Source organism: Trifolium pratense, linkage group LG2 (assembly GCF_020283565.1).
Source record: "Trifolium pratense cultivar HEN17-A07 linkage group LG2, ARS_RC_1.1, whole genome shotgun sequence".
Lineage (NCBI taxonomy): Eukaryota > Viridiplantae > Streptophyta > Magnoliopsida > Fabales > Fabaceae > Trifolium > Trifolium pratense.
In genome coordinates this window covers 43,961,072-43,983,754 of record NC_060060.1, presented here as the reverse complement: position 1 = coordinate 43,983,754, position 22,683 = coordinate 43,961,072, and the positions used below count along the sequence as shown (strand labels likewise).

General features: G+C 32.3%; 2 protein-coding genes across 2 annotated transcripts; both read left to right on the top strand.

Moving 5' to 3' along the window:
- The first annotated feature begins 8,447 nt into the window (after window positions 1-8,447).
- On the top strand, window positions 8,448-12,400 carry LOC123906129. Its single transcript, XM_045955984.1, has 2 exons — window positions 8,448-8,870; window positions 10,712-12,400. The coding sequence occupies exons 1-2, from the start codon at window positions 8,775-8,777 to the stop codon at window positions 12,068-12,070; spliced, it is 1,455 nt and encodes a 484-aa protein (XP_045811940.1). The 5' UTR covers window positions 8,448-8,774; the 3' UTR covers window positions 12,071-12,400.
- A 6,361-nt stretch (window positions 12,401-18,761) lies between these two features.
- LOC123904763 lies at window positions 18,762-22,654 on the top strand. The gene is made up of 14 exons (XM_045954387.1): window positions 18,762-18,823; window positions 19,208-19,349; window positions 19,814-20,087; window positions 20,165-20,255; window positions 20,339-20,460; window positions 20,537-20,627; window positions 20,712-20,871; window positions 20,969-21,126; window positions 21,229-21,349; window positions 21,479-21,649; window positions 21,769-21,816; window positions 21,914-21,961; window positions 22,058-22,111; window positions 22,261-22,654. The coding sequence occupies exons 2-14, from the start codon at window positions 19,212-19,214 to the stop codon at window positions 22,414-22,416; spliced, it is 1,632 nt and encodes a 543-aa protein (XP_045810343.1). The 5' UTR covers window positions 18,762-18,823; window positions 19,208-19,211; the 3' UTR covers window positions 22,417-22,654.
- The last annotated feature ends 29 nt before the right edge of the window (window positions 22,655-22,683 follow it).

Genomic DNA, 22,683 nt, shown 5'->3' with positions numbered 1-22,683 from the left:
ATCATCTCTGTAGGTTTCAAAACCTTGCAGTCTTGTTGATGGAACTCTGGTTCTCTTTGAACCATCTGCAACACTATTTGAGCTTGTGCTTGCTTCAGTGTTTGCAGTGATGTTCTCTACATCATATTCTTCTTGACTAGTGATGAGTGGAATGGTGTTGGCACTTTTGTCAACACATTTGCCCTTCCAGTCCCAGTTTTCAAGTTCACACACTTTCACATCCCTTCCAAGTTCAACTTTCTCTCTAATTGGATCATATAGTTTATATGCTCCACTGGGATGGTAGCCAACAAGTATCATTTGTCTGCTCTTGTCTTGCAGCATTGTTCTTTTCTGGTCAGGAATGTGGCTGTAGCATATTGAGCCAAAAACTCTTAAATGACTCACTTTTGGTTTCTTTCCACTCCATTTTTCCTCAGGCACAATGTTGTTTAGCTTCTTTGTTGGACATTTATTCAAAATGTACACAGCAGTGTTGACTGCTTCACCCCAAAGATTGCTTGGCAGAGATTTTTCTTTCAACATACTTCTAACCATATTCATCACTGTTCTGTTTCTTCTTTCAGCTAGACCATTGTGTTGAGGGGTATATGGTGCAGTCACTTCATGCTCAATTCCTTGATCAGCAAGAAATTGTTTGAATTCATTTGATGTGTACTCTCCTCCACCATCAGTCCTTAGGATCTTAATGGATTTTTCACTCTCTTTTTCAACTTTCTTCTTAAATCTTTTGAATACATCAAATGACTCATTCTTTGCTTTGATTAAGTAAATCCACATCATTCTACTGAATTCATCAATAAAAGAAATGAAATACTTGTTACCTCCAAGTGATGGTACTTCAAATGGTCCACATACATCAGAATATATCACTTCTAACTGTTGCCTTGCTCTTGAAGCAACTTCTGATTTGAATGAGTTCCTGGTTTGCTTACCCATCATACACACTTTGCACACATTATCAGGGACTTTGATAATTGGTAAGCCAGTAACCATGTGATTTGTGCCTAATTCCCTCAAGCTCTTGAAGTTCAAGTGACCATATCTAGCATGCCATATCCAGTTTTTGTCATCTGCTTCTACTGCACTTAGGCACATGACTTTTGCAGTTGTCATGTTGATTTGAAAGGTTCTGTTCTTTGACAGAGGTGTTTTCAATATCAGATTTTTCTTTGCATCAAACAAGGCTAATGAATTGTTCTTCATTGTCACTGCAAAGCCTTTCTGGATTAACTGGCCTAGGCTTAAGAGATTGCTTTTCATACCTGGCACATAGAGCACATCTTCCATGATTACATGCTTTCCATCATCTCTGTTGATCACTAATTTCCCTATTCCTTCTGCTTGCAATGTTCTATCATCTGCAAACCTCACTCTGCTCTTTCTTGAGGCATCAATTTCAATTAGCCAATCTTTGTGACTGGTCATGTGATTTGAGCAACCAGTGTCAAGAAACCAGTAATCAGTGTTTGCTGTGTTGTCACTAATCTCATTCAATGTAGCCATCATGAGCTTTACATCATCTTCTTCATCTGAAGATGATTGTTCCTCCTCTTCTACTGCATTGGCTGCATCATTGTATTTCTTCTTGCCCTTTCCTTTGTTGCCTTTAGCAAACCAGCACTCATCTGCATAATGACCATGCTTTCCACAGTTATAGCATTCAACATCTTTCTTGCTATATTTCTTTGAATTTTTTGAATTGCCAGAACCTCCTCCTCCTTTGTGTGAGGATTCAGTTTTGTCACTTCCTTTGGAATTTTCAAAGCCTTCTTTCTTTTTATTCTTCTGCCAATTGTTCTTACCAGCACCATGCTTCTTTTTTGAATTTGCAAATAAGGCTTGATCTGTACCTTTCTCTTCATTTCTTGTACTGAGTCTCAATTCTCTTGCTTGTAGAGTGCTCATTAATTCTGCTGGAGTCATTGTTGCTAGATCTTTGGTTTCTTCTACTGTACAGACTATGTAATCAAACCTTGAGGGCAAAGATCTGAGGATCTTTTCACAGAATTGTTGATCAGTAATTACTTCTCCATTAAGGGACATTGAGTTTGTGATATTTCTTACTCTGTTGAAGAAATCTTCAATCTTTTCTGTTTCTTCCATCTCCACATGTTCATACTGCTTTCTCAATGCTTGAAGTTTCACTTTCTTCACTTTTGCATCACCTGTATGGCATCTTTCCAATGTATCCCAGGCTTGTTTTGCAGTTGTGCAGGTTGAAATCTTGTCAAAGTTCACCTCATCAACACTTTGATGAATCAGATAGATTGCCTTGCAATCTTTCTTCTTGTTGGCTGCATATGCTGTTCTCTGAGCTGCAGTCCCTTCATCACCAACCACTGCATAACCTTGTTGAATGATTTCAAGCACTTCTTGAAATCCAAAGATTGCTTGCATCTGAATATTCCACCGATCCCAATTGTCTCCTTTCAATTTTGGTAATTGCGATGGAACATTGTTAGGATTCATCATGATTCAATTTTGATTTTGCAGCAAGATTGAATCTTTAGGGCTCTAGATACCAATTTGTTAGAGAAATAGTTTGTATTGGGATTGAATTGAGATAGAAGAGTTTAGAGTAAAAGAGAAGTAATTGGCATTAATGAAAAAAAAGGTTATGTACAATGCTTTTATACTAGCTTCACTAGCAAGTAACCATAGTTCTAACTAACTAACTATAGTAGAGTAGTTATTAACAAACTCTTAACTAACTTTACAAAACAAGCTAACAAACTAACAAACTAACATTTGAATTACTAACTCAATAAGTCATATGTCATATTACTAATATTAGTGTCAAATAAATAGAAAATAAATGTTGTCTTTAATAACTCGAAAGAAATCATTTTGAAAATGTCAAGAACAAGAGATTATTTTTCTTGTAAATATGAAAAAGTGCTTCATCGTCCACAAAGTATGTTGTTTAATCCACGCAAAATATTTTTTTTTCTCAATTTTTTTTGGTACAAACATTTTTATTTGTCAAGTTTAAGGACCATTTATTATGGATTAAAAAAAAATATTTGATATTCAATAATTGAATTATTAAGAGATTTTTGGTTACGAATTTGGGTTCGAACTGTGAGTTTTTTCTTTGTTTAAAGTTGAACCTATAGTCTTAAAAAAGATTTCTCAAGTTGAAACTTGAAAAATTGAGAATGTTTGTTACCATTAGAAAGTTTTGAAGGGCAAGTCAAGTTAATAAAACAAAGTGAATATTTTGTTTGTGATATAAACAAATACTTGAAGTAAAGAGTTAAGGGATAGAAAAATTAACACACAAAAATTTATACTAGTTCACCAAATGTGGGCTCTCACCTTTTTTTTTTTTTTGACACAACCCAACTTCACCTTTAAACACTAATAAAAAGAGATTAATAGAATGTTTACAAAGTTTCGAGGGTGAAAATGTTTGGGTGGCTTATCATGGATAAGTTAATTAAATATTGATACACACTAAGAGTTGTAGACTACTTAAGCTTTTGTGTTTAGTTGAGAGATGTTTTGAAGAGATTGTTGAGTTAAACAGTTTGAGAAGTTGTTGATATTTACTGATATATTCTTTGACTTGTTACCTTATCTATTGCTTTTTAACGTTAAATGGTGTCTTCTATTTATAGAAGTTTCTTGGCCTTGTGACCGTTGTAGATTAGCTATAGTAACATTTTGACACGTGTCCTTTGCTCATATTCTCACTTATGAAGATATAGGATGAACTTTCCGAACTTGCTTCGGATCTCTACCAACTTCAGAACGTTGTTGGGATGAACATTCTAAATCAAAATTTGCACATATATTAGAAGGGGATGCGACTAAACTCACAACTTGTGCCATAGCTCTGGATTTTATTTTTGGAGTTTTTCCTCTTCTCCTATTTTCTACGCCGTTTCTATTTTATTTATTTATATACATTAAAAAATAATCGAATGGTCGTTATATATACCATATGAGTGGCCACAATAGCCATATTTAGACGATATATTTCTACAACGGTTTTCTATATTGCAATAGAAAATCAATATAGTTTACCTGTACTATTTTTTCTTAGAGACGTATTGATTGATTGTTTGTATTGCACAATTTCTGGCAGGACCACCAAACATCTAATAGAAAGTGACCTAATTCGGAACTCAATACTATAATATTTCGGTAGTTGAAAACATTGAAAACAAAATAGAAATCCAGAAACAAGAAGAAAAAATTGAAAAAAAAAAATGACAAAAATCATAACTGAAGAATGAACATTTTTTTTTTGTGTTAACCATATAGTCTAACAAAAATCATTTTTTTTTTATAAGTTAGAATTCAACAACAAAATAAAGTCTAACAAAAAATTATTTCTATCAGAAATCATACAATTTATTTTAATGTAAAAAGAACAACAAAATTTAAATGAGAAAATCAAGAGATCCGAAATAGATTACACTACAATGGACACTCTTAAGTCAAGTAACCTATATAATAGTATCTTATTTTTTTTCTTTTCAGAATTCATTATGTTGAAATCACGCAATAAGTACGAAGCTACGCTTTAGAATGATATATTTACTTTTTGTAGTATTAACTTTTTATTCAGGGACAGAAATCTCCGATAATTTCAAATTCAATCACAAGATAAGTAAAGTCTGAACAAAAATGATAAATTTGTTTTCATAAACAAATAAAAAATGATAAACTTTTGTGGAGAGGGAACCGACCTCCCACCGTTTCCAAAAATGCAGTTAGTCAAATATTAAATAGATCCAAAAATGCAATTAGTCATATGTCATATTACTAATATTGGAAAATAAATGTCGTCTTTACTAACTTGAAAGAAATAGAAAATAAATGTTGTCTTTAATAACTTGAAAGAAATTATTTTGAAAATGTCAAGAACAAGAGATTATTTTTCTTGTAAATATGAAAAAGTACTACATCGTCCACAAAGTATGCTGTTTATATATATCCACGCAAAATATTTTTTTGTCAAGATTTTTTTTGGTACAAACATTTTTATTTGTCAAGTTTAAGGTCCATTTATTGGGGATTAATTAAAAAATCTAATTTTAATATTCAATAATTTAATTATTAGGAATTTTTTTGGTTACGAAATTATTTAATCACTAGTTTAAGGTCAATTAATTTTTATTCGATATTTTAGTTTGTCACTATATTAATGTAGAAAATTTATTTCGAATTAAATATTTAAAAATTTGTTATATAATATTGTTAAAATATAAGTGGAATTAGAGTCCGTTTGGATTGACTTATTTTTTAGCTTATGTAAAGTAGCTTATATAAATAAATAAATTTTTATGCATTATAAACTTTTCAAGGTAGTTTATGAGAAGATAGCTTATAAAAATTCAATTTTGTTAGTGAAAACTTATAAATTAATATAAAACTCTATTTATTTGCATAAACTATTTTCATAAGATAAAAAATAAGCCGAATCCGAACGGGCCCTTATTGTGTTAATTAATTTTTGTAAACTTATTTATTCGATTTTTTATGTTTCAGTGACAAATAATGGTCACGTGTGTATTTTTAATCAAAAATTAGAAATTTTATTATGAATATTTAGGGTAATTTAGTAAGTTTGATACTAATTAACTTTATTAGTATATTATTATTAATGGTTAGTAGTAAATATTGTAGTAATGTTGTTTATGTTTCGTTTATAAAAAAAAGAATTGTTTATGTTTCTTTTCTTTGATGAAAAATATTGTTTATGTTTTTTTTATATAGAGTATTTTTTTTATTTATATATTCCTATTTTTATGCGGTTTCTTCTTATTTTTTATATATTCTTTCTATAACTTTTTTATTGACTAAACTTTCTATAATTTTTTTACTTTTTTTTTTCTTCCTATTTTTATGTATTGATTGTTCTGTTTTGTTCCTATTTATAATCTTTTTTGTTCATATTTTTAAGGGTATCATATATAAAATAATGTATATCCTATTTTTTAGTAAACTTGGTGGTAATCGATTTTAATATATTAGTAGTAGATTTTTTTTTGACAAAATATATTAGTAGCAGATTAGTATGTGTGAAAGTGAGTTTTTCCTCCACCTTTTTAACACATGTTTTCTCTTTTCTCTCTTTTTTCTTTTTACAATGAATTTGAGAATCGAACTCAGGTCCTCTAACATACTACACAAACCAAAAACCCACTTGGGTTGGTGCATTGGTATTGGCTTGAGACCTGAGAGTGGCTCCTCTTGAGGTCTGAGGTTCGATTCTCTCTGGCGCTAATTTGGGTGGGCTAATTTAGCTTCTTCAAAAAAAAAAATACTACATAAACCTGTCACCACTGGACAAACTTGTCATCTTAACAACTTCTCATTTAAAGTTGTTTTCTGATTATTATTATTATATTTTAATTTTTTTTTTAAATCTGCAACTAATAGATGCAATGTTTTTATATATAAAAGTGAATTTTTTTTTAATTTTAAAAAAAGTTGTCACAAATAGCTATAATCGTACAAATTAATCGCTTAAATAATGAAATCTTTGTACCTATCATACATTTTTTAATCTATATTTAGTCACACATTTGGTGATCTTAAAATCAAACCTCGTGGTCCTCTATTTTTTATATTTATTGCAATTTTGATTCTAACTCGTATAATTTTTTTAAATGGTGATTTTTAGCATCTAAAAAGAGATTTATTGTCTTTAACATTGAATCTAAAGATTAAATATCATATTTGAGACTAAAATTCACCTCTTGGCATAAAAAAAGGATCACTTTTAGGGCAAAAAACATGAGGTATGACCAAAATTGCAACAAGTGTGAAAAATTAGTAATAAAAGGACTAAAAATATTAATTAACCTAAAATGCATTTAAGGTTTATAACTGATTTTTGTCAAAAATAACAAAAGAAGTGTAGCAATAAGTGTTAGGGCTAAAGGGGCACTAAAATGCTCTTTTTTTATTTTTATAAAATTTGACTTTCGAGGATTTATTTTTACATTTTGCTTTGGAATGGTCAAAAGCCCAATTATCCAAAGACCTAACTAATCTAGTTCATCAACATTTTATTGAATCGTTCTTAATGGAGCTCCATACATAGCATATAAATGAACCATCTACAAGTTCAACGTACTCTTATAATACATCACTGGTAAATGACCCCCTCATAAGATATCTGTGAGTCATTTCATTCACATGGAGGGACCCATACAATGGTTATACACGTCTTTATTTTATATATGCACACAGACATCTTCAAGGTACACACCTTTTCATCCAATTTCATAATCTCTCACCTTGAACATATACCGAATTGGGCGTTGAAGCGTTAGCATTATTGTAGGTACATTTCCTCTACTTACCTGAAGTACAAGTTATGACGCCTCAAAGCTCCATATCCACCAAAGGAACATTCTATTTTTCCTGTTTAGAGCAGCGACGTTGTCTGTGGGAAAGTTTTCCCTAAAAAAACTTTCACAAATTTACCATCTCTACCATCCTCCTTCAGTTCAGAAGTTCCAATGGCAGTATATGAAGATTCTGAACCATACTAAGTCATATCCACCATATATGGAGGAACGATCCAACACGAAGATCTACCTAGCGCTACCAAACAAAAAACGCCGGAGACAAATCCAAAACCAACGAAGAGACCAATCCTAGGGTTTGGCGATCATGAATTGGTAGATGGAGTTCCTAATGAAAAACTTCATCTCCTAATCATGGCCACCGTCGTAGACCACGACATTTCCAGAATCCTTATTGACGAAGGAAGCTCCTGCGACATTATATATGTACGAGGGGTTATTTTGCAAATTAAAGCTAAAAGAAGGAGCACTTATCACTATATATCACTCTCCCAACCACATTCCAGGACTGAAAATATTTAGCATCAAGAAGAACCATTCAGATAAAATTCTTGATAGTTCCATGCACATCCATGTATAATTGCATATTAGGCAGACCAACTTTGACATCATTAGGAGGAGTTCCATCAATTGAATGTTTGATGTTTCTCTTTTGTTTAAAACTCACTTCGTTTGACCTTTGCAGTTGATTTCCCGCATCTTAAAGACACTTCAATACGACTTATGAAACATATATTCTTGCTTCAACTTGGATGCACATTAAGTACCCTATCTACTGCAATTCCAAACATGACTTATGCTTCGTTTGGTTCCATGTCATTTTCAATAATATCACGTCCCAGTATCAATTTGAATATGATATTACGAAGTCATATTTTCAAGCTCGAATTGAAACACACATTTAAGTATATCCTACCGCAAAAACAAACACATGCTTAATTTAATTAAAAGAGACTAAACTCTCGTCTAAATTTAAATTTCGACTAAGAGAAACATTCACTTACTCATAATATTCAACAATAATCAAGTAAGATTATCTTCATATCATTAAAATATATTTAATGTAATAATAAATAGAGTATATAAAGTATACTATAATATATAATTCAATATTCTATCTAAAATGGTAGTACTATTTGATTGTCCATTTCCAATTTTCATGTTGAGTGATGAATCACACAAACACAAACACAAACAAAGCCACACCACATGACACACACAAAACAACACTCTCTCTAATTCCTACTACTTTCCATTTTCTTCTATTCTCTCTCTCTCTCTCTCTCTCTCTCTCTCTCTCTCTCTCTCTCTCTCTCATTATATATCTGTTTTCTCCAAACTCCATGATTGCATCTCACCGAATAATCATTCCACCGCCGTCGATCCTCAAACTCCGGTAACCGGAAAATAACTTCCTCACCGTGTTTCCCTCCAAATCCCGCCATGGGAAGCCTCAACAACAACAGCATCGATACTGTTAACGCTGCTGCCACCGCCATCGTCACCGCCGAATCCAGAGTCCAACCTACCACCGCACCGGTTCGTCTCTCTCTCTCTCTCTCTCTCTCTCTCTCTCTCTCTCCCTCTCTAAATATTCATATTTTTTCTCTCGTACGTGTGACCAGTTTCCTCCTTTCGTTTCGATTTTCGATACGCTCTGTTTGGTTACCGAGAAAAACAACGTGCAAAAATTAGAAAATTATGGGATCTTGTGTTTTGTGTATAATTTTTTTTTCTTTTTATTTATTTTCATATTTGTGTAAAAGTTCCTTTTTTTGACTTGCGTTGAAAGATTTGAATCACTTTTTTCTTTTCATGGTTTTTATTTTTTAATACCTCATACTGTTCTGATTTGGTTTCTCAAAATTGTTAAAACAAGGAAATTTCTGAATTTGGATCTTGAATTATTAGTAGCAACTTTTTTCCCCTCATATTCTATAATTAGTAGCAACCATGAATTATTATAATTATTTATTTTGTTTTTATGTTTTGTGCATTCCATGTTAGTGTAGTTTGATTGATTCAGCTATATATCTAAGGGGTTTAATTCTATTATTAGTAGTACATAATTTTAGTGTTGAGTTTTAATAATTGGGATTTTTTCATGATAGAACTATAGTTAAATAAGATATATCATCTTTTGGAGAAGATTCTGAGTTAAAATTTTGATGCATAATGATTCAATGAATTTTGTTTCATTACCTTGATGATAATTTGAAGCTTTGTGTTTTGATTTTTGATTATTGACATAGTTCTAATGCAGATTAAATTTTTTGATTATAAACACTGGGGAGTCACCTTAATTAAATCTTCATATGCTTCTCAGTCCAATGAACTGATAAACAGTATGCAACCGTGTTGCGAAAAGCGACATCTTTGATATGCGTTCAGTAATCTATGTTCTGTATTTATTATGCTTGCGTGTTTTTCGCTGGCAAAACGATAAATTGTATGCAACCGTGTTGCGAAAAGCGACAAATTGATTTCAGCGGTATTATGTTTTTGTATTGATTTTGGTTTTTTAAAAATTTAAACCGTTGTCGCGACGTTTTCGTGCAAATCCGTACTGCAAAGCTTCTGTTTGCAATATCAAATCTCTTTTGTCAGGTCTGAAAACAGATCATTTAATTTATGTCTGGAATTTGCGCTGAATTCTTGACCTTCCTATTCCTGCTGGCATTGTAGTTTAGTTTTCATCAATACAGAATAGAATAAATTTGGAAATGTATTGCACTGTCGAATCCATTTGAAAATGTATTTCGCTGTCTCAAGGAAGTCTTAGTTTTCTACTTCAGGACCTGTTTGGATAAATAACTTATTTGTAGCGTATAGCACATGCTCTTATCATGATAAGCATTGTATAAACTTGCATAAGCTATTTTTATAACAAAAGATAAATTGTTATTATATATGCTACAAGCTGTTTTCATATTCTATATATTGGTGAACTTATGAAAATAAGCTGAAAAACACTTATGAAAATTGTCATAAGCTGTTTTGATAAGTTCTCCCAAACAATGCCACAAAACTTATGCCAGTAGATAAGCTCAAATAAGTCAATCCAGACATACCCGGTGCTTTTCATTTCTTTATACTTATTATCCGTAATGGTTTTTATTGTCAAATTACTCTTATGCCCTGAAATATTTCTCTCAATATAGGTGTGTTATAACATTACCAAATTGGTAATAAAGTAATATCTCAAATCATTTGATGTTTAATTTAGAGAGATTCTGTAATATTTGGTCGAGTAAGAAACCTTGCTGGTTTCATATGATTGTTGAATATCAATACATGAAATTCCCTCTCTTAAGTATATGGTTTTTCTTTCGGTCTAGTTTTTAACTTTTGCCTTGCAATTGCTTCTTTGATAACTGCAGAAGAAACGATGGGGAAGCTGCTTTAGCCTGCCGTCTTGCTTTGGATCTCATAATAAAACCAGCAAGCGAATAGGTCATGCTGTCCTTGTTCCTGAACCTGTTGCACCGACAGTTCCAGTTGCTAACGCCGCACCGAATCCTTCACCTACCATTGTAATGCCTTTCATCGCTCCTCCGTCTTCTCCTGCATCGTTTCTCCAATCTGATCCACCGTCTTCAACTCACTCACCAGCGGCTGGATTACTTTCACTCAGTTCTCTCTCTGTCAATGCTTACTCTACTTGTGGCCCTGCATCGATTTTTACCATAGGTCCATATGCTTATGAGACGCAGTTAGTTTCACCCCCAGTATTTTCCAACTTCACGACTGAACCGTCAACTGCTAATTTTACTCCTCCACCTGAATCTGTACAGATGACAACACCGTCGTCTCCTGAGGTTCCATTTGCTCAATTGTTGGCATCTTCGCTGGCTCTTAAAGGTAACGGGACACACAAGTTTGCATTATACAATTACGAGTTTCAGCCTTATCAACAATATCCTGGAAGCCCCGGTGCTCAACTTGTATCACCTGGATCAGTTATTTCAACTTCTGGAACCTCCTCGCCTTTCCCTGATAGACGCTCATCACTTGAATTCCAAAAAGGGGAAGCACCAAAGATCTTGGGTTTCGAACACTTCTCCACTCGAAGATGGAGTGGTTCAAGGATGGGATCCGGATCGTTGACACCAGAAGGTGCAGGGCATGGTTCAAGACTAGGTTCGGGATCTTTGACACCCGACTGTGCTTCACATGCATCACGATTGGGTTCTGGCTGTGCAACACCAGATGGTCTAGGGCAGGAATCCAGATTAGGTTCAGGCACTTTGACTCCTGATGGCGCTGGTCCAACTACTCGAGAAACCTTCAATGTTCTAAACCAGATTCCTGAGGGTGTATTTGTTGCAAACTCGGATCACGGATATCAGAGTAATCCAACATTAGTTGATCACAGAGTTTCGTTTGAATTAACTGGCGAAGATGTTGCACGATGTCTCGCAAATAAAACAGGAGCATTACTTCGAAATATGTCTAGTTCTTCTCAGGGTATACTGGCCAAAGACCCTATTGACAGAGAAAAGATACTAAAAGACACCAATACTTGTTGCGATGTTTGTTCAGGGAAAACAATAGAAGGCGAGCAGTGCTGTCAGAAGCGTAACTCTGTTAGTTCTTCCAAAGAATTCAATTTCGACAGCAGAAAAGGCGATGTTTCTGGAACATCTTCGAATGGCTCTGTGTGGTGGACTAACAAAAAAGGTGGTAGATCGGGCAATAGTTGGGCGTTCTTCCCAATGTTACAACCAGATATCAGCTAAGGATTTTGTTTATTTGCAACATGACTTAACAACCTCTTATGGTTTGAAACAAAAGAATTTTTCATTTTTCTCTGCAGAATATTTTGCATATAATGCATAACTGAAGACATTATTTTCAATGGTATATGGATATATATAGTCTCTTAGGGGAGCATAGTTTGTAGGTAGGGACATATATAATGGATTTAAAATTCTATGGAACAATTAATCCTTGCATTTCATTTCATCATTTTTAGTATACAGAAATAGGAAAGTACAGGTATTTCTTGTTGTGTATTTTTGTATCATTTCATGTGTAATAATAATAAAAATAATATCTTTTTTCTTTGAGCAGTTGGATTATACAGAACCTACATATTTGATGGGGTCTCTAGTTACATATAGTGCTTCTATGTGGGTTCCTTATACAGCTCTATTGCTACACGTTTACATGTTTTTATGTCCTTTATTTAATGTCTCAAAGGAGGAGCTACTGTTATAGGGCTACTCATCTGCCATTAACTGATGAAAGGTCCCGTTTGGATCCGGGTTGTGTGCAGTAACGCGCAGTCACAGACTCAACCACATTGTGGCCATTCAATTAAGACTGGACGGTCCAGATTTCAAGTTCAGTAGTGCATTGAAATCTGGACCTTCTGATCTTAATCACACAATCCAAATGTGGCTAACTCCGTGCATCTACCCTGCTCAAAATCCAAATCTGTCCTTTTTATATCAATATGCGATGCTGAAAGGCCACTCTAGCTCATAATTTGCTTGATAGTTCAATTTAATTTTTAAGTAAATCGCATGTTTAGTCTTTTCATCATAAGCGTCATCAGTCATTCAACTACTGAGTTATAAATTTGCGATCATATTAGTTTATTTGTATCACACAATTTTGTCTCTGAAATGTTTCGAAGCGACTGATGTGATTAAGACATTTCAAACTTTGCTAATTTTAAGGATTAAGTTTTTTAACTCTACAATTATATGGACTAGATTGTTTGTTGAGTTATTTAATTTTTCATATCATATGGAAGGAGCGTATGATTGAGAGGGATAAGAGGGGGGACCCTAATATAGTGGCTACATGCACTATGAAGGGTTTGTCTTAGTTGTTTCTTCTTGTCTTGTCTTTTAAGTTAACCAATAAGTTCCCTATTGGACAAAATGTTTCATTTTCATTTCAATGCCTTTAATGATAGGTAGGTACATGTTTCATTCAACAACCTGCAGGATTAAACTTTTCCATTGACATTGTCTTAAAAGGTAAAGTCGTGTGAATATGGTTTTGTGTATATTCATAAACACTGATAAATCTGTATAGTGGCAGTTAAAACTTGGGAAGTTCATATGATGCTTTATACTTACCCCCCAAATATTGGGATTGCCGAAATTTTTGACCCTTTTCCAAGGTTAAAAATTACCTATGTTGCCTAGGTACCGGTATCCGGTACGGGTACTAGTACGCGGTACGATATTTTTAGAAAATTTAAAGTACTAACACGTTAATATAAAATATTAGAAAAATTATTTTTAAGTGAATTATTATAATCATGCGTTGAAGATTTAATTTTTTTGGTCCACCGTCTCAACTATTTTTATAAAAAATAAGCGATAATTAAAATATAATAAAAAATTCTAATATTTAAAATTTCAACTGCCAATATGTTTTTTCTGTATTCATCATCATAAATCCAAATAAAATAGGTACGAAATCGGTGCGTACCATACGAGTATCATGGAGTATCCAGTACTGATACGTACCCGGTATGGGTACTTCACCATTTCAGGAGTACCCATGCTACATAGAAAATTACCCTTTGAAAAGAATGTTGTTTTAATAATTTTGAGGATTAAACTTGTAAAGAACAAATAAACATGGTTGGATAATTGTTGGATTTCATGTGAAAAATAAATGTATTTGGAAGATATTTTACTCTTCAGACATTCTTTTGTCAAACAATACTTTCATCATTTGTATTTTCTTTACCATTTTTTATGTATTTTCAGCTATTATTTTTTCAAACTACAGTATCTTTTTTCATACAAACTATTGCATGCTCTCTATTTTATTTTTTTTGACCGTTGCTCTCTATTTTATTAAAAACTACAAAATTAAATAAATTTTACAACATACTCAAAATTAAATAAATTTATACAATATATTTAAAATGATGATAGTTCTCCATCAAATACATTCATTCAAAGATTAAATAAATTCATATAAGTGAGTTTGTTTCATGTTTGTCCTTGGTTTGAACTGTGATTCACTTTTCATCTTGGACTGAACCAAGAAGGAACAACATAATAGTAAAGCTATTATATATTTCCATTCGGCTCATCGCTTCTTAAAAATAAAATCGAAAATTTTTATTGGTTCGGTTCAATTTTTAAAATAAACCAGAACATATTGATTTTTATTTATTTATTTATTTTGTCTAAACCGCTCACCCCTATCTCACACCTTATATTATATGGTCAAAGAAACAAACAATTAATTGTAAGCAACTAGTGTTACATGTTACTTGTGTTTCAGATCTACTCCAAACGTGGCAACACCTTGTTTATGATATTATAAATTATAATTTTATGTTTTAAAATTTATTAGCATTGAAATGATTATGATAATGATATTAGGTGTAGTGCAATTGGTGTTAAAAATATTGGACCTAAGATCTGACCTCTGAAACTTTGAAGGGTCATGCTAACCGGTGCCCCCGGGGCACTGGTTAAGGAAACCAAAAAAGGAAATTTTAAAATTAAAAATAACACTGTTTATACTTTCGAGGCGTTGACCGCACAAACTTCAATGTGATATTACTATATTTGGTTCCTTAAACAATGCCCCGGGAGCACTATTTAGCATTTTCCAACTTTGAATTATTGTTCAATTTAATTAGTCCAATCACAATTGAATCATATCACTTTTAGTTAAATTATAAAGTAAAATTTATAAAAAGAAAAACTAATAATTAAATCAACCACACAATTTAATTTGATTCAATCTAAGTTTAATCCAGTTCATTCAAACTTTGGTTCAAATTAGATTGCCTTTTAAAATATTGAGCATTAGTGTTCCTTTTGATGAATGAAACCGAACTAATTTTATTGTTGTTTGCACTAGTACTATGACAACATATTTCATTAGTACAAATGTTTGTTTTACACTCTTTTAGAGTGTCATATCTTCCTGTTTTGATATCTAGGTCCTCATTCAAAGGTCGAAAAAACATAGATTATGATTAAATTTTGTCATTTTAGAACAATTTTGCAGTTGTTGTCTAAGTGTAGGGTTGTTGGTTTGTTCATCGACTTACATGGCGGTGTTTTGCTTGTTCGGAGTGGCATATCAACTTTGACACATTAAATGTTCTAACAATGATATACTCATTATAGTTCAAGTAAGGGGTTTATGATGGCTATCACTAAGGTCAATTTACTATCAATCTTGCAATTATATCCTATCAGTATGTGATAAAATCGGTCATCTCAGAGACTATCTATAGTCGATTTTTTGCTTCGAATACATGCAAATATCTTTTTTTCGGAGTTGAATGTCATCAAAGATTGTGGATCTCAAATTATTATTGACCTTTGGTCATATGTGGAACGATTTAGTCTGATTGGTAAGATTTAGATTTCGGTTTGTTAACGCTATCTGAAAATTTTATATATATATTTAGTAAGTATTTAGCTATTTTTATCTCTTATATTATTACTATTTTATTATATGAATGTATTTTACTTTATTGTCAAAAAAAAATTTGCAGCTTGGTTCCATCAAACCAAAACATCTATAGGTCCTTTAAGTTTTATGTTTGTACAAATAGGTCTTTTAAGTTTTTTTAGTTACAAATAAGTCCTTTTAGTTTTTTAAGTCCTTTAAGTTTTTTATATTCTATCTAGTACTTGCTGTTTTGCAAATCAAACACACCCTAAAATTGAAACCATTTGTACAGTTGTGTGTTTTGTGCTTGGGTTGGGATGTTCAGGACTTCATGCAGGAGTGGAGAAAAACATTTATCTGTGTGTCGTCTGTGTGATTCAATTTTTCTATTATGCTAAGTTGTGTAAATTTATATATTCTAGATTTTTCATATATCTCTTTTTTTAAGAATGAAACAAATGAATTGGAACTGTTTATGTGTGGTTAGTTTTGGAAGTTAAAAAGAATGCAAAAAAAAAAAAAATAGCATGTAAAACAAGTTCAACAAATTCTTGTTGGATCACGAGGGGATAGCCGGTGGATCATCCACATTGAGCTTAAGAATAACAATACAAGTGAGTTAAGCACTACACTTTTATCCAAAACCTTAAGACGTTAGGTTTATGGGTCGTCTCACTTATAAAATGTTCAACTACCACTTTTCTAATCAATGTGAGACTTAACACACCTCACACTTGTTACCCTCAGGTGTAAGTCATCCAATACTTTACGCTCCCTCTCAAGCGGAAGATTTTTTATCCATACACTTGCACCATATCGTTTCTACTGCTCAACGGAACACACCATCTAACCACCTTTGTCAGGAAGACTTTCGATACAAGGAGCCGGTCGAACCTTTCGTCGAACGATCGACTCTAATACCAATATACCATTGTTGGGTCACGAGGGGGCAGATAGGAGATCATCTACATTGGGCTTAAAAACAATAATACAGGTGAGTTGAACACCGCACTTTTACCCAAAATTTTAAGACGTTAGGTTTGTGGCGTTAGGTTTGTGAGTTCTCTCACTTATAAAATGTTCAACCTCCATTTTTTTAAACAATGTAAGATATAACTCACACTTGTCAGGATATTAGTCACCGATGGTAAAAAAGTTACACCTATAATATGATAAAAATTAAATTAAATAAAATACATACAACAATTTTAATTATCGAAAAAAAATAGTACAACAATTTTTCAGACATAGGTAGAGCATGCGTGCAAGTAATATTTTTCTTTTTGGGCTCTTGCATATCCGTACAGGGAGTATAAGCCCAGTTGGGAGGGTACATGTTTGGGATAAATTTTTGGCAAAAATTGTGCACGAATCATAGTTGAAATAACGTTTCGATAATTAAATTTCAAATTATCAGAATTCAAAACTTTTTGTCTTTGTATTTATAATATGGTATAAAAAATAAATAAATTATTACAATGTATTTATATGGGCACTATTATTTGAACATTTAAAATTTGATACCTGTAAAAAATACATCATTTATAAATACTATCACAGTTTCACATTGTAAGCAGCTTATTATCCACTAGATTACATATTCAATTAATTTTGTTCACAAACAAATATATAATATAAAAATATAATTTTATAAAAATACTAGGGTATTTCAATAATTACTTATATTTTGGGGGTGGTCGTGGTCTACCCCAACACCCTTGGTTTCACCCTTGGTTAAATTGTACCGCCGTCATGCACTAACACTGTTTGATCAAAATTTAGTGGTTCATATATAAAGTTGAAAATTTCTCTTCCGACCCCCACATTTCTTTTATACTCCTTAAAATCCCATTCTGCCCTTGTAAATTCAAAAAATATGGAACACAAAATTTCGGTTTCTACTAACCGAAATTTTTAAACTATGAAAAAAAATTGATTCGTAAAAACCGAAATACCTTACAAAGGCAAAAACGTCAGTTAGGCAGGCATAACAGAAACGTGGGGATCGGAAGAGAAATTTTCTATAAAGTTTTGGAGCGATCGCTTTCGAGCTTTGTTAAACTATCCATTGAACCGGTGGGCTAGACTTCTATAACGTAATTTTTGAGTTGGATTAGTAAATAGTTTCTCTTAGAATAAAAGAGACAAAAAAAATTATTTTTGGTTTTATTTTTTGGGTAGAGTTCATTAGGAGACAAATTATTGTAGTGACTATCAACTAACTTAAGCGGCCACATCTACGGCTGGTTATATCGAACAAACTATTACTAATGATATCAGATAGGGTTTATTTTCATAAAAAAGATGATGTATTGATGTGGTGTCATGTGTAATATATATGGAATGGAACTCACTACGCTTGCTCAACTCTCCCACTCCTTGCCCATCTTTTTGCGTCTGAGTCATACTCAACATAAGGGCTTAAGTCCTTGGAAATGCCATATGCATTTTTCTTTTTAAACAATATATGCGTGACCCGGGGAGATAGATGCTAATTATGGGTAGAAAGCAAGAACCCTTAAGTAAAAAATATCGGGATATGGAGGGATTACAGATCAAATCTCTTATACTACCATCGATCTTTTATTTAGAGAGATATTCACATTTTAGTATTTTTGTTTCAAATAAGATAAATATCTAGATAAGAGATTGTATGCAAACAAAAATTACCAAAACAAAACCCAACTATTGACATATGATCAAAAGAAATACTTGAATAGTCACAAATCTATTACAATATAAGAAAATTCAATACTATGGAAAAATCAGTTTTGCCCTTGCTTCATAAATTGCCAAGTGTCCATTGTAAGGGCAAATGCAGTCCAAAAATTATTTAATTGAACCAGATTATGGCCTAACCGAGCCAAATGTGTGGCTAACTAAGCCAAATCAAGATGTTGTGAGACAAAATCCAACTTTATTGCAAGCCATGGTTGCATTTCAAGTCTACCAATTGTTTTCCAATTGGTTGCTTTATGTCCCATCAGAGCTTTTCCTTCCAATTTTTTCAAACTGACAAAACAGAACTACTCTTTCCCTTGCAGTCCATTTTGTTCACACTACCCAATACCATCTCAATTTCTTCTCTCAGAAAACTAAAGGTAAGAACTCTTCTTTCATGTACATCTTCATCTTCTTCAAGTCATGCTTCATTTTATACAAGCAATCCTTGCAACATTTTTACAACTATTGTGATTTTACAACATTGTTTATTAACTTCTGTTAAAACTGACGAAAGGTCGGATCAACGGTTTCAAAATTTTTCAATCCGTTGTTTCATGGTTTATAAAAAGTTTTCCTCTCTGTTTAACTCCAATATTTTGGGTTCAAATATTTAAATTCTTAAAAACTCAACAAAAATTTATGTTAAACTTGATGTTCTTTGTATTACACCTACCAAATAGAAGATCTATGAAAGATTAAATTTAGTTGTGGTTTTTTAAAAACAAGTATTAATGTCACTTTTATTTGATTTTTTGGTCCAGCAATATGGCAAGAAAGTTCGAATGTGTCAAAGATATCAATGATGGAAAAGATCTTTGGAAGATTTCAGTGAAGGTCAAAGAAAAATGGAGTAATTCGAAGGATGGAAAACAGTCGATTGAGTTGCTGGTTTTTGATGATAAGGTTATCCCTTGATCAATGTGTATTTATTACTGAATCTTAACTGTTGTTCTTGGTTTTAAAATCATTTTTATTAAATTCAAGGTTCTCTGCAATGTTTTAACTCTATGGTTATACATTTCAAAATAGGAGTCCGTATTCAAACATTTGATTGATATGAGTATGTGTTCAACAGTATGTGTTCAAAATCTCATTGAAAACTATATAAGTATTCAAACATTTTCTGTCAATGAGCATGTGTATGGTTATACATTTCAAAATAGGAGTTTGTATTCATACATTTGATTGATATGAGTATGTTTTCAAAAGTATGTGTTCAAAATCTCATTGAAAATAAATTGTTGATCTTTGAGTTTACAAAATTCCAGAAATCATTGATACTTGAATTTGAAAACATCAAACAATTAGTAGTGTTTGTCAGATAATTTCAAACAAGTATTATTTCAAGGCTTTTCTTTATATTTCAGGGAGATGACATTTCAGTTTTCATTCCTCATGAGGTTATTCAGAATAATGAACAAGTAAATGATTTAAGTGTGAACAACACTTACACTATGCAAAATTTTCAAGTCTCAAAGAATGATGACCTTTACAAAGCCTCACATCATGTTTACAAGCTGAGGTTCAATGGTGGAACTATAGTTAAAGATGTGAATGTTCATAAAATTGGGGATCCAGTCATAAACATTAAACCTTTCACTGAGATTGCCAACCTTGACTTTCATGAAGATCTATTATATGGTATATTTTCATGTTTGTTTACATTTATTTTTTAATTACAATTTTTGCAGTTTACAACTTTTGTTGTGTGTTTTCAGATGTTATTGGACTGGTGGATCAAGTTGGTTATTCACAACCTACTCATGGAAATAGGAAAGTTCAAGTTAACCTTACTCTTCGAGACCTTGGGTATATTTTCCACTTTTTATAGTATATCCTGCGACATGTGTTCAACTGATTGTATACTAACTTGCTCATTGTATTATTGGTAGGAACACTCCAATTGCTTGCACTTTATGGCAAAACTATGCACTTAAGTTCTTCAATGTTCAGAATGAAGCTAAGGGTGATCCAATTATCGTTTTCATGAAATATGCTAAAATCAAAAAAGAAGGTACAATATTTAGGTTTGAATTTTTTTATAATTTAACAAATATGAACTATTAATGATAGATACATTATATTTTTAGGAAAATGGCCATTGACAATTTCAAATACATGGAACACAACAAAGCTTTTCATCAATGAAGAAGTTCCAGAGATTATTGACTTCAAGAAAAGGTGTATCCAATTATTTGTTACTTTTGATCTTTGCAATATTATTTTTAACTAACTATCTACAAATGTTATTTGTTATATTATAAGGTTACTTGCTGGGATTGAAAATGGTACTGTTGATCGTTTTGCTGAAACTCCGACACAAATGATGAGCCAATCGTATGGAAGTTCCCAGTACACACCGCAACAAACATTCATGAACAATGCAGATCTGATTACACTGACAAAAATGGTGCAACTACCACAGGTAAAACATTGTACGGAACAAAAGTGATGTTTTAATTGCATCCAAAAGTTTAAATTAAACTTAATCAATGACAAGTGTGTAACTCTAAATTGGCCAGGAAACCAAATGTGTGACAATTGTCAAGACAATTAAGATCAAGCCTACAAAGTATGGATGGTACTATATGACTTGCTTCAAATGCCCTAAACAATGCTTTGGTGCTGCTCCTCCTTTTATATGTGGAGATGGTCATGAAACTGAAGCAGAAATTCTGAGGTAAAACTTATGTATGTCGATTAATTCACAACCGGTATTATTTAAAACATTATACATGAATAGCATTGTATTGTCAACAATTGATTAGTTACTAAATTACAGGTACAAGCTGGATGTTGAGGTTGGTGATGGAGATGTTAAGGCAACTTTTGTTTTCTGGGACCGCGAGTGTGAGCAATTGATTGGCAAGAGTGCGACTGTTCTACGTGCTCAAATGTTGCAGGTCAAAATTAAACTCTGTTACAATATGATATTGTTTTGTAGTTGTTTTTGTCATCTACATATATACTGATTATATGATTTTCTCAACTACATTTCTCCTGATTATATTTTATATTTTTCAATATATTAGGATGGAATAACGGATCCTCTGGATTATCCTGAGGAAATCGATCTAATTACTGGGAAAAAAATTGCTGTCAAAGTTAAGTGGCAACCCAAGTGGAAAACTGGATCAGTCATTCAAATCAACCAAGGAGATGACTTTATCAATGAAATTGCTGCGATGTTCTCACCTGCTGATGTAAGGATATTACTATGTTTCCATCTAATAATAGTAATCTCTTTCTTATAATTTTTTTACCATAATCTTGGAATTCATATTAACTCAATTAAGTCTCATTCCGTGTTATCATTTTTTAGGCTCCACAAGGACAGATACAAGATGATAAATCTACATTATTATTTGAGGTAACAAAGCTATTCATAATTTACTTCTTTAGTATTCATAATATTGGTATCATAAACATCTACAATCTTTGAATTCAATTGTTTTTTTTTTTTTCAGGACAATAGTACTGCTGAATCTATAGTCCAAAAGAAAGATGAGGTTGAGGTTAGAAAACTTCTTAAACAAGTTTTTCTAATATTGGTTATTATCCTGAAAACAACATTAATTCAAACATAAAAACAATTACATGATTCATTGCAGCCTACTGATACTGATGCAGATGTTGCCGATGGTGATGAAATTGTTATACCGACTGTACGTCCATTCAAGTTTATGTCTTCGCTTATTATATTTTGACTAAGTATATTTCATATTTTTATTTGAATTTAGTTTGCTTTATATCATATTTTCAGTTTTCTCTGTCTGCTTCTGATGAAATTGATCCTGATATATTGGGGATGAAGACACCATCAAAGAGGTCAGGGAACGACCTTATGTGTACTTCCCAGAATGCTGAACTTGAGGATGTCATTGGAGAAAAACAGTCATCCACAAAGATGTTGAAAGTTGGAGGAAAGACATCAGGCAGAAAGGGACTCAAGGTTCCAAAAAAGGAGTGAATCAATGGAATGTATAATGGATAGCTTAAGTAATTAGTTTAGGTATTATGCTGAACAAAACTTTAAAGTTGTAGCTACTTAATTAATTTGTTGATGTTCTGTCTTATACCAACACTACATGTGTTGTGTATGATATTATGCTTTAGGTACCTATGTTTTGTTGATGTGTTGGCCGTGAACTTAAACACATTATGCCTACTTGGTTGTAATATAATTATATCAGTTATTGCTCCCTTTATGTAGTCTCCATATTAATGACTTATCCAA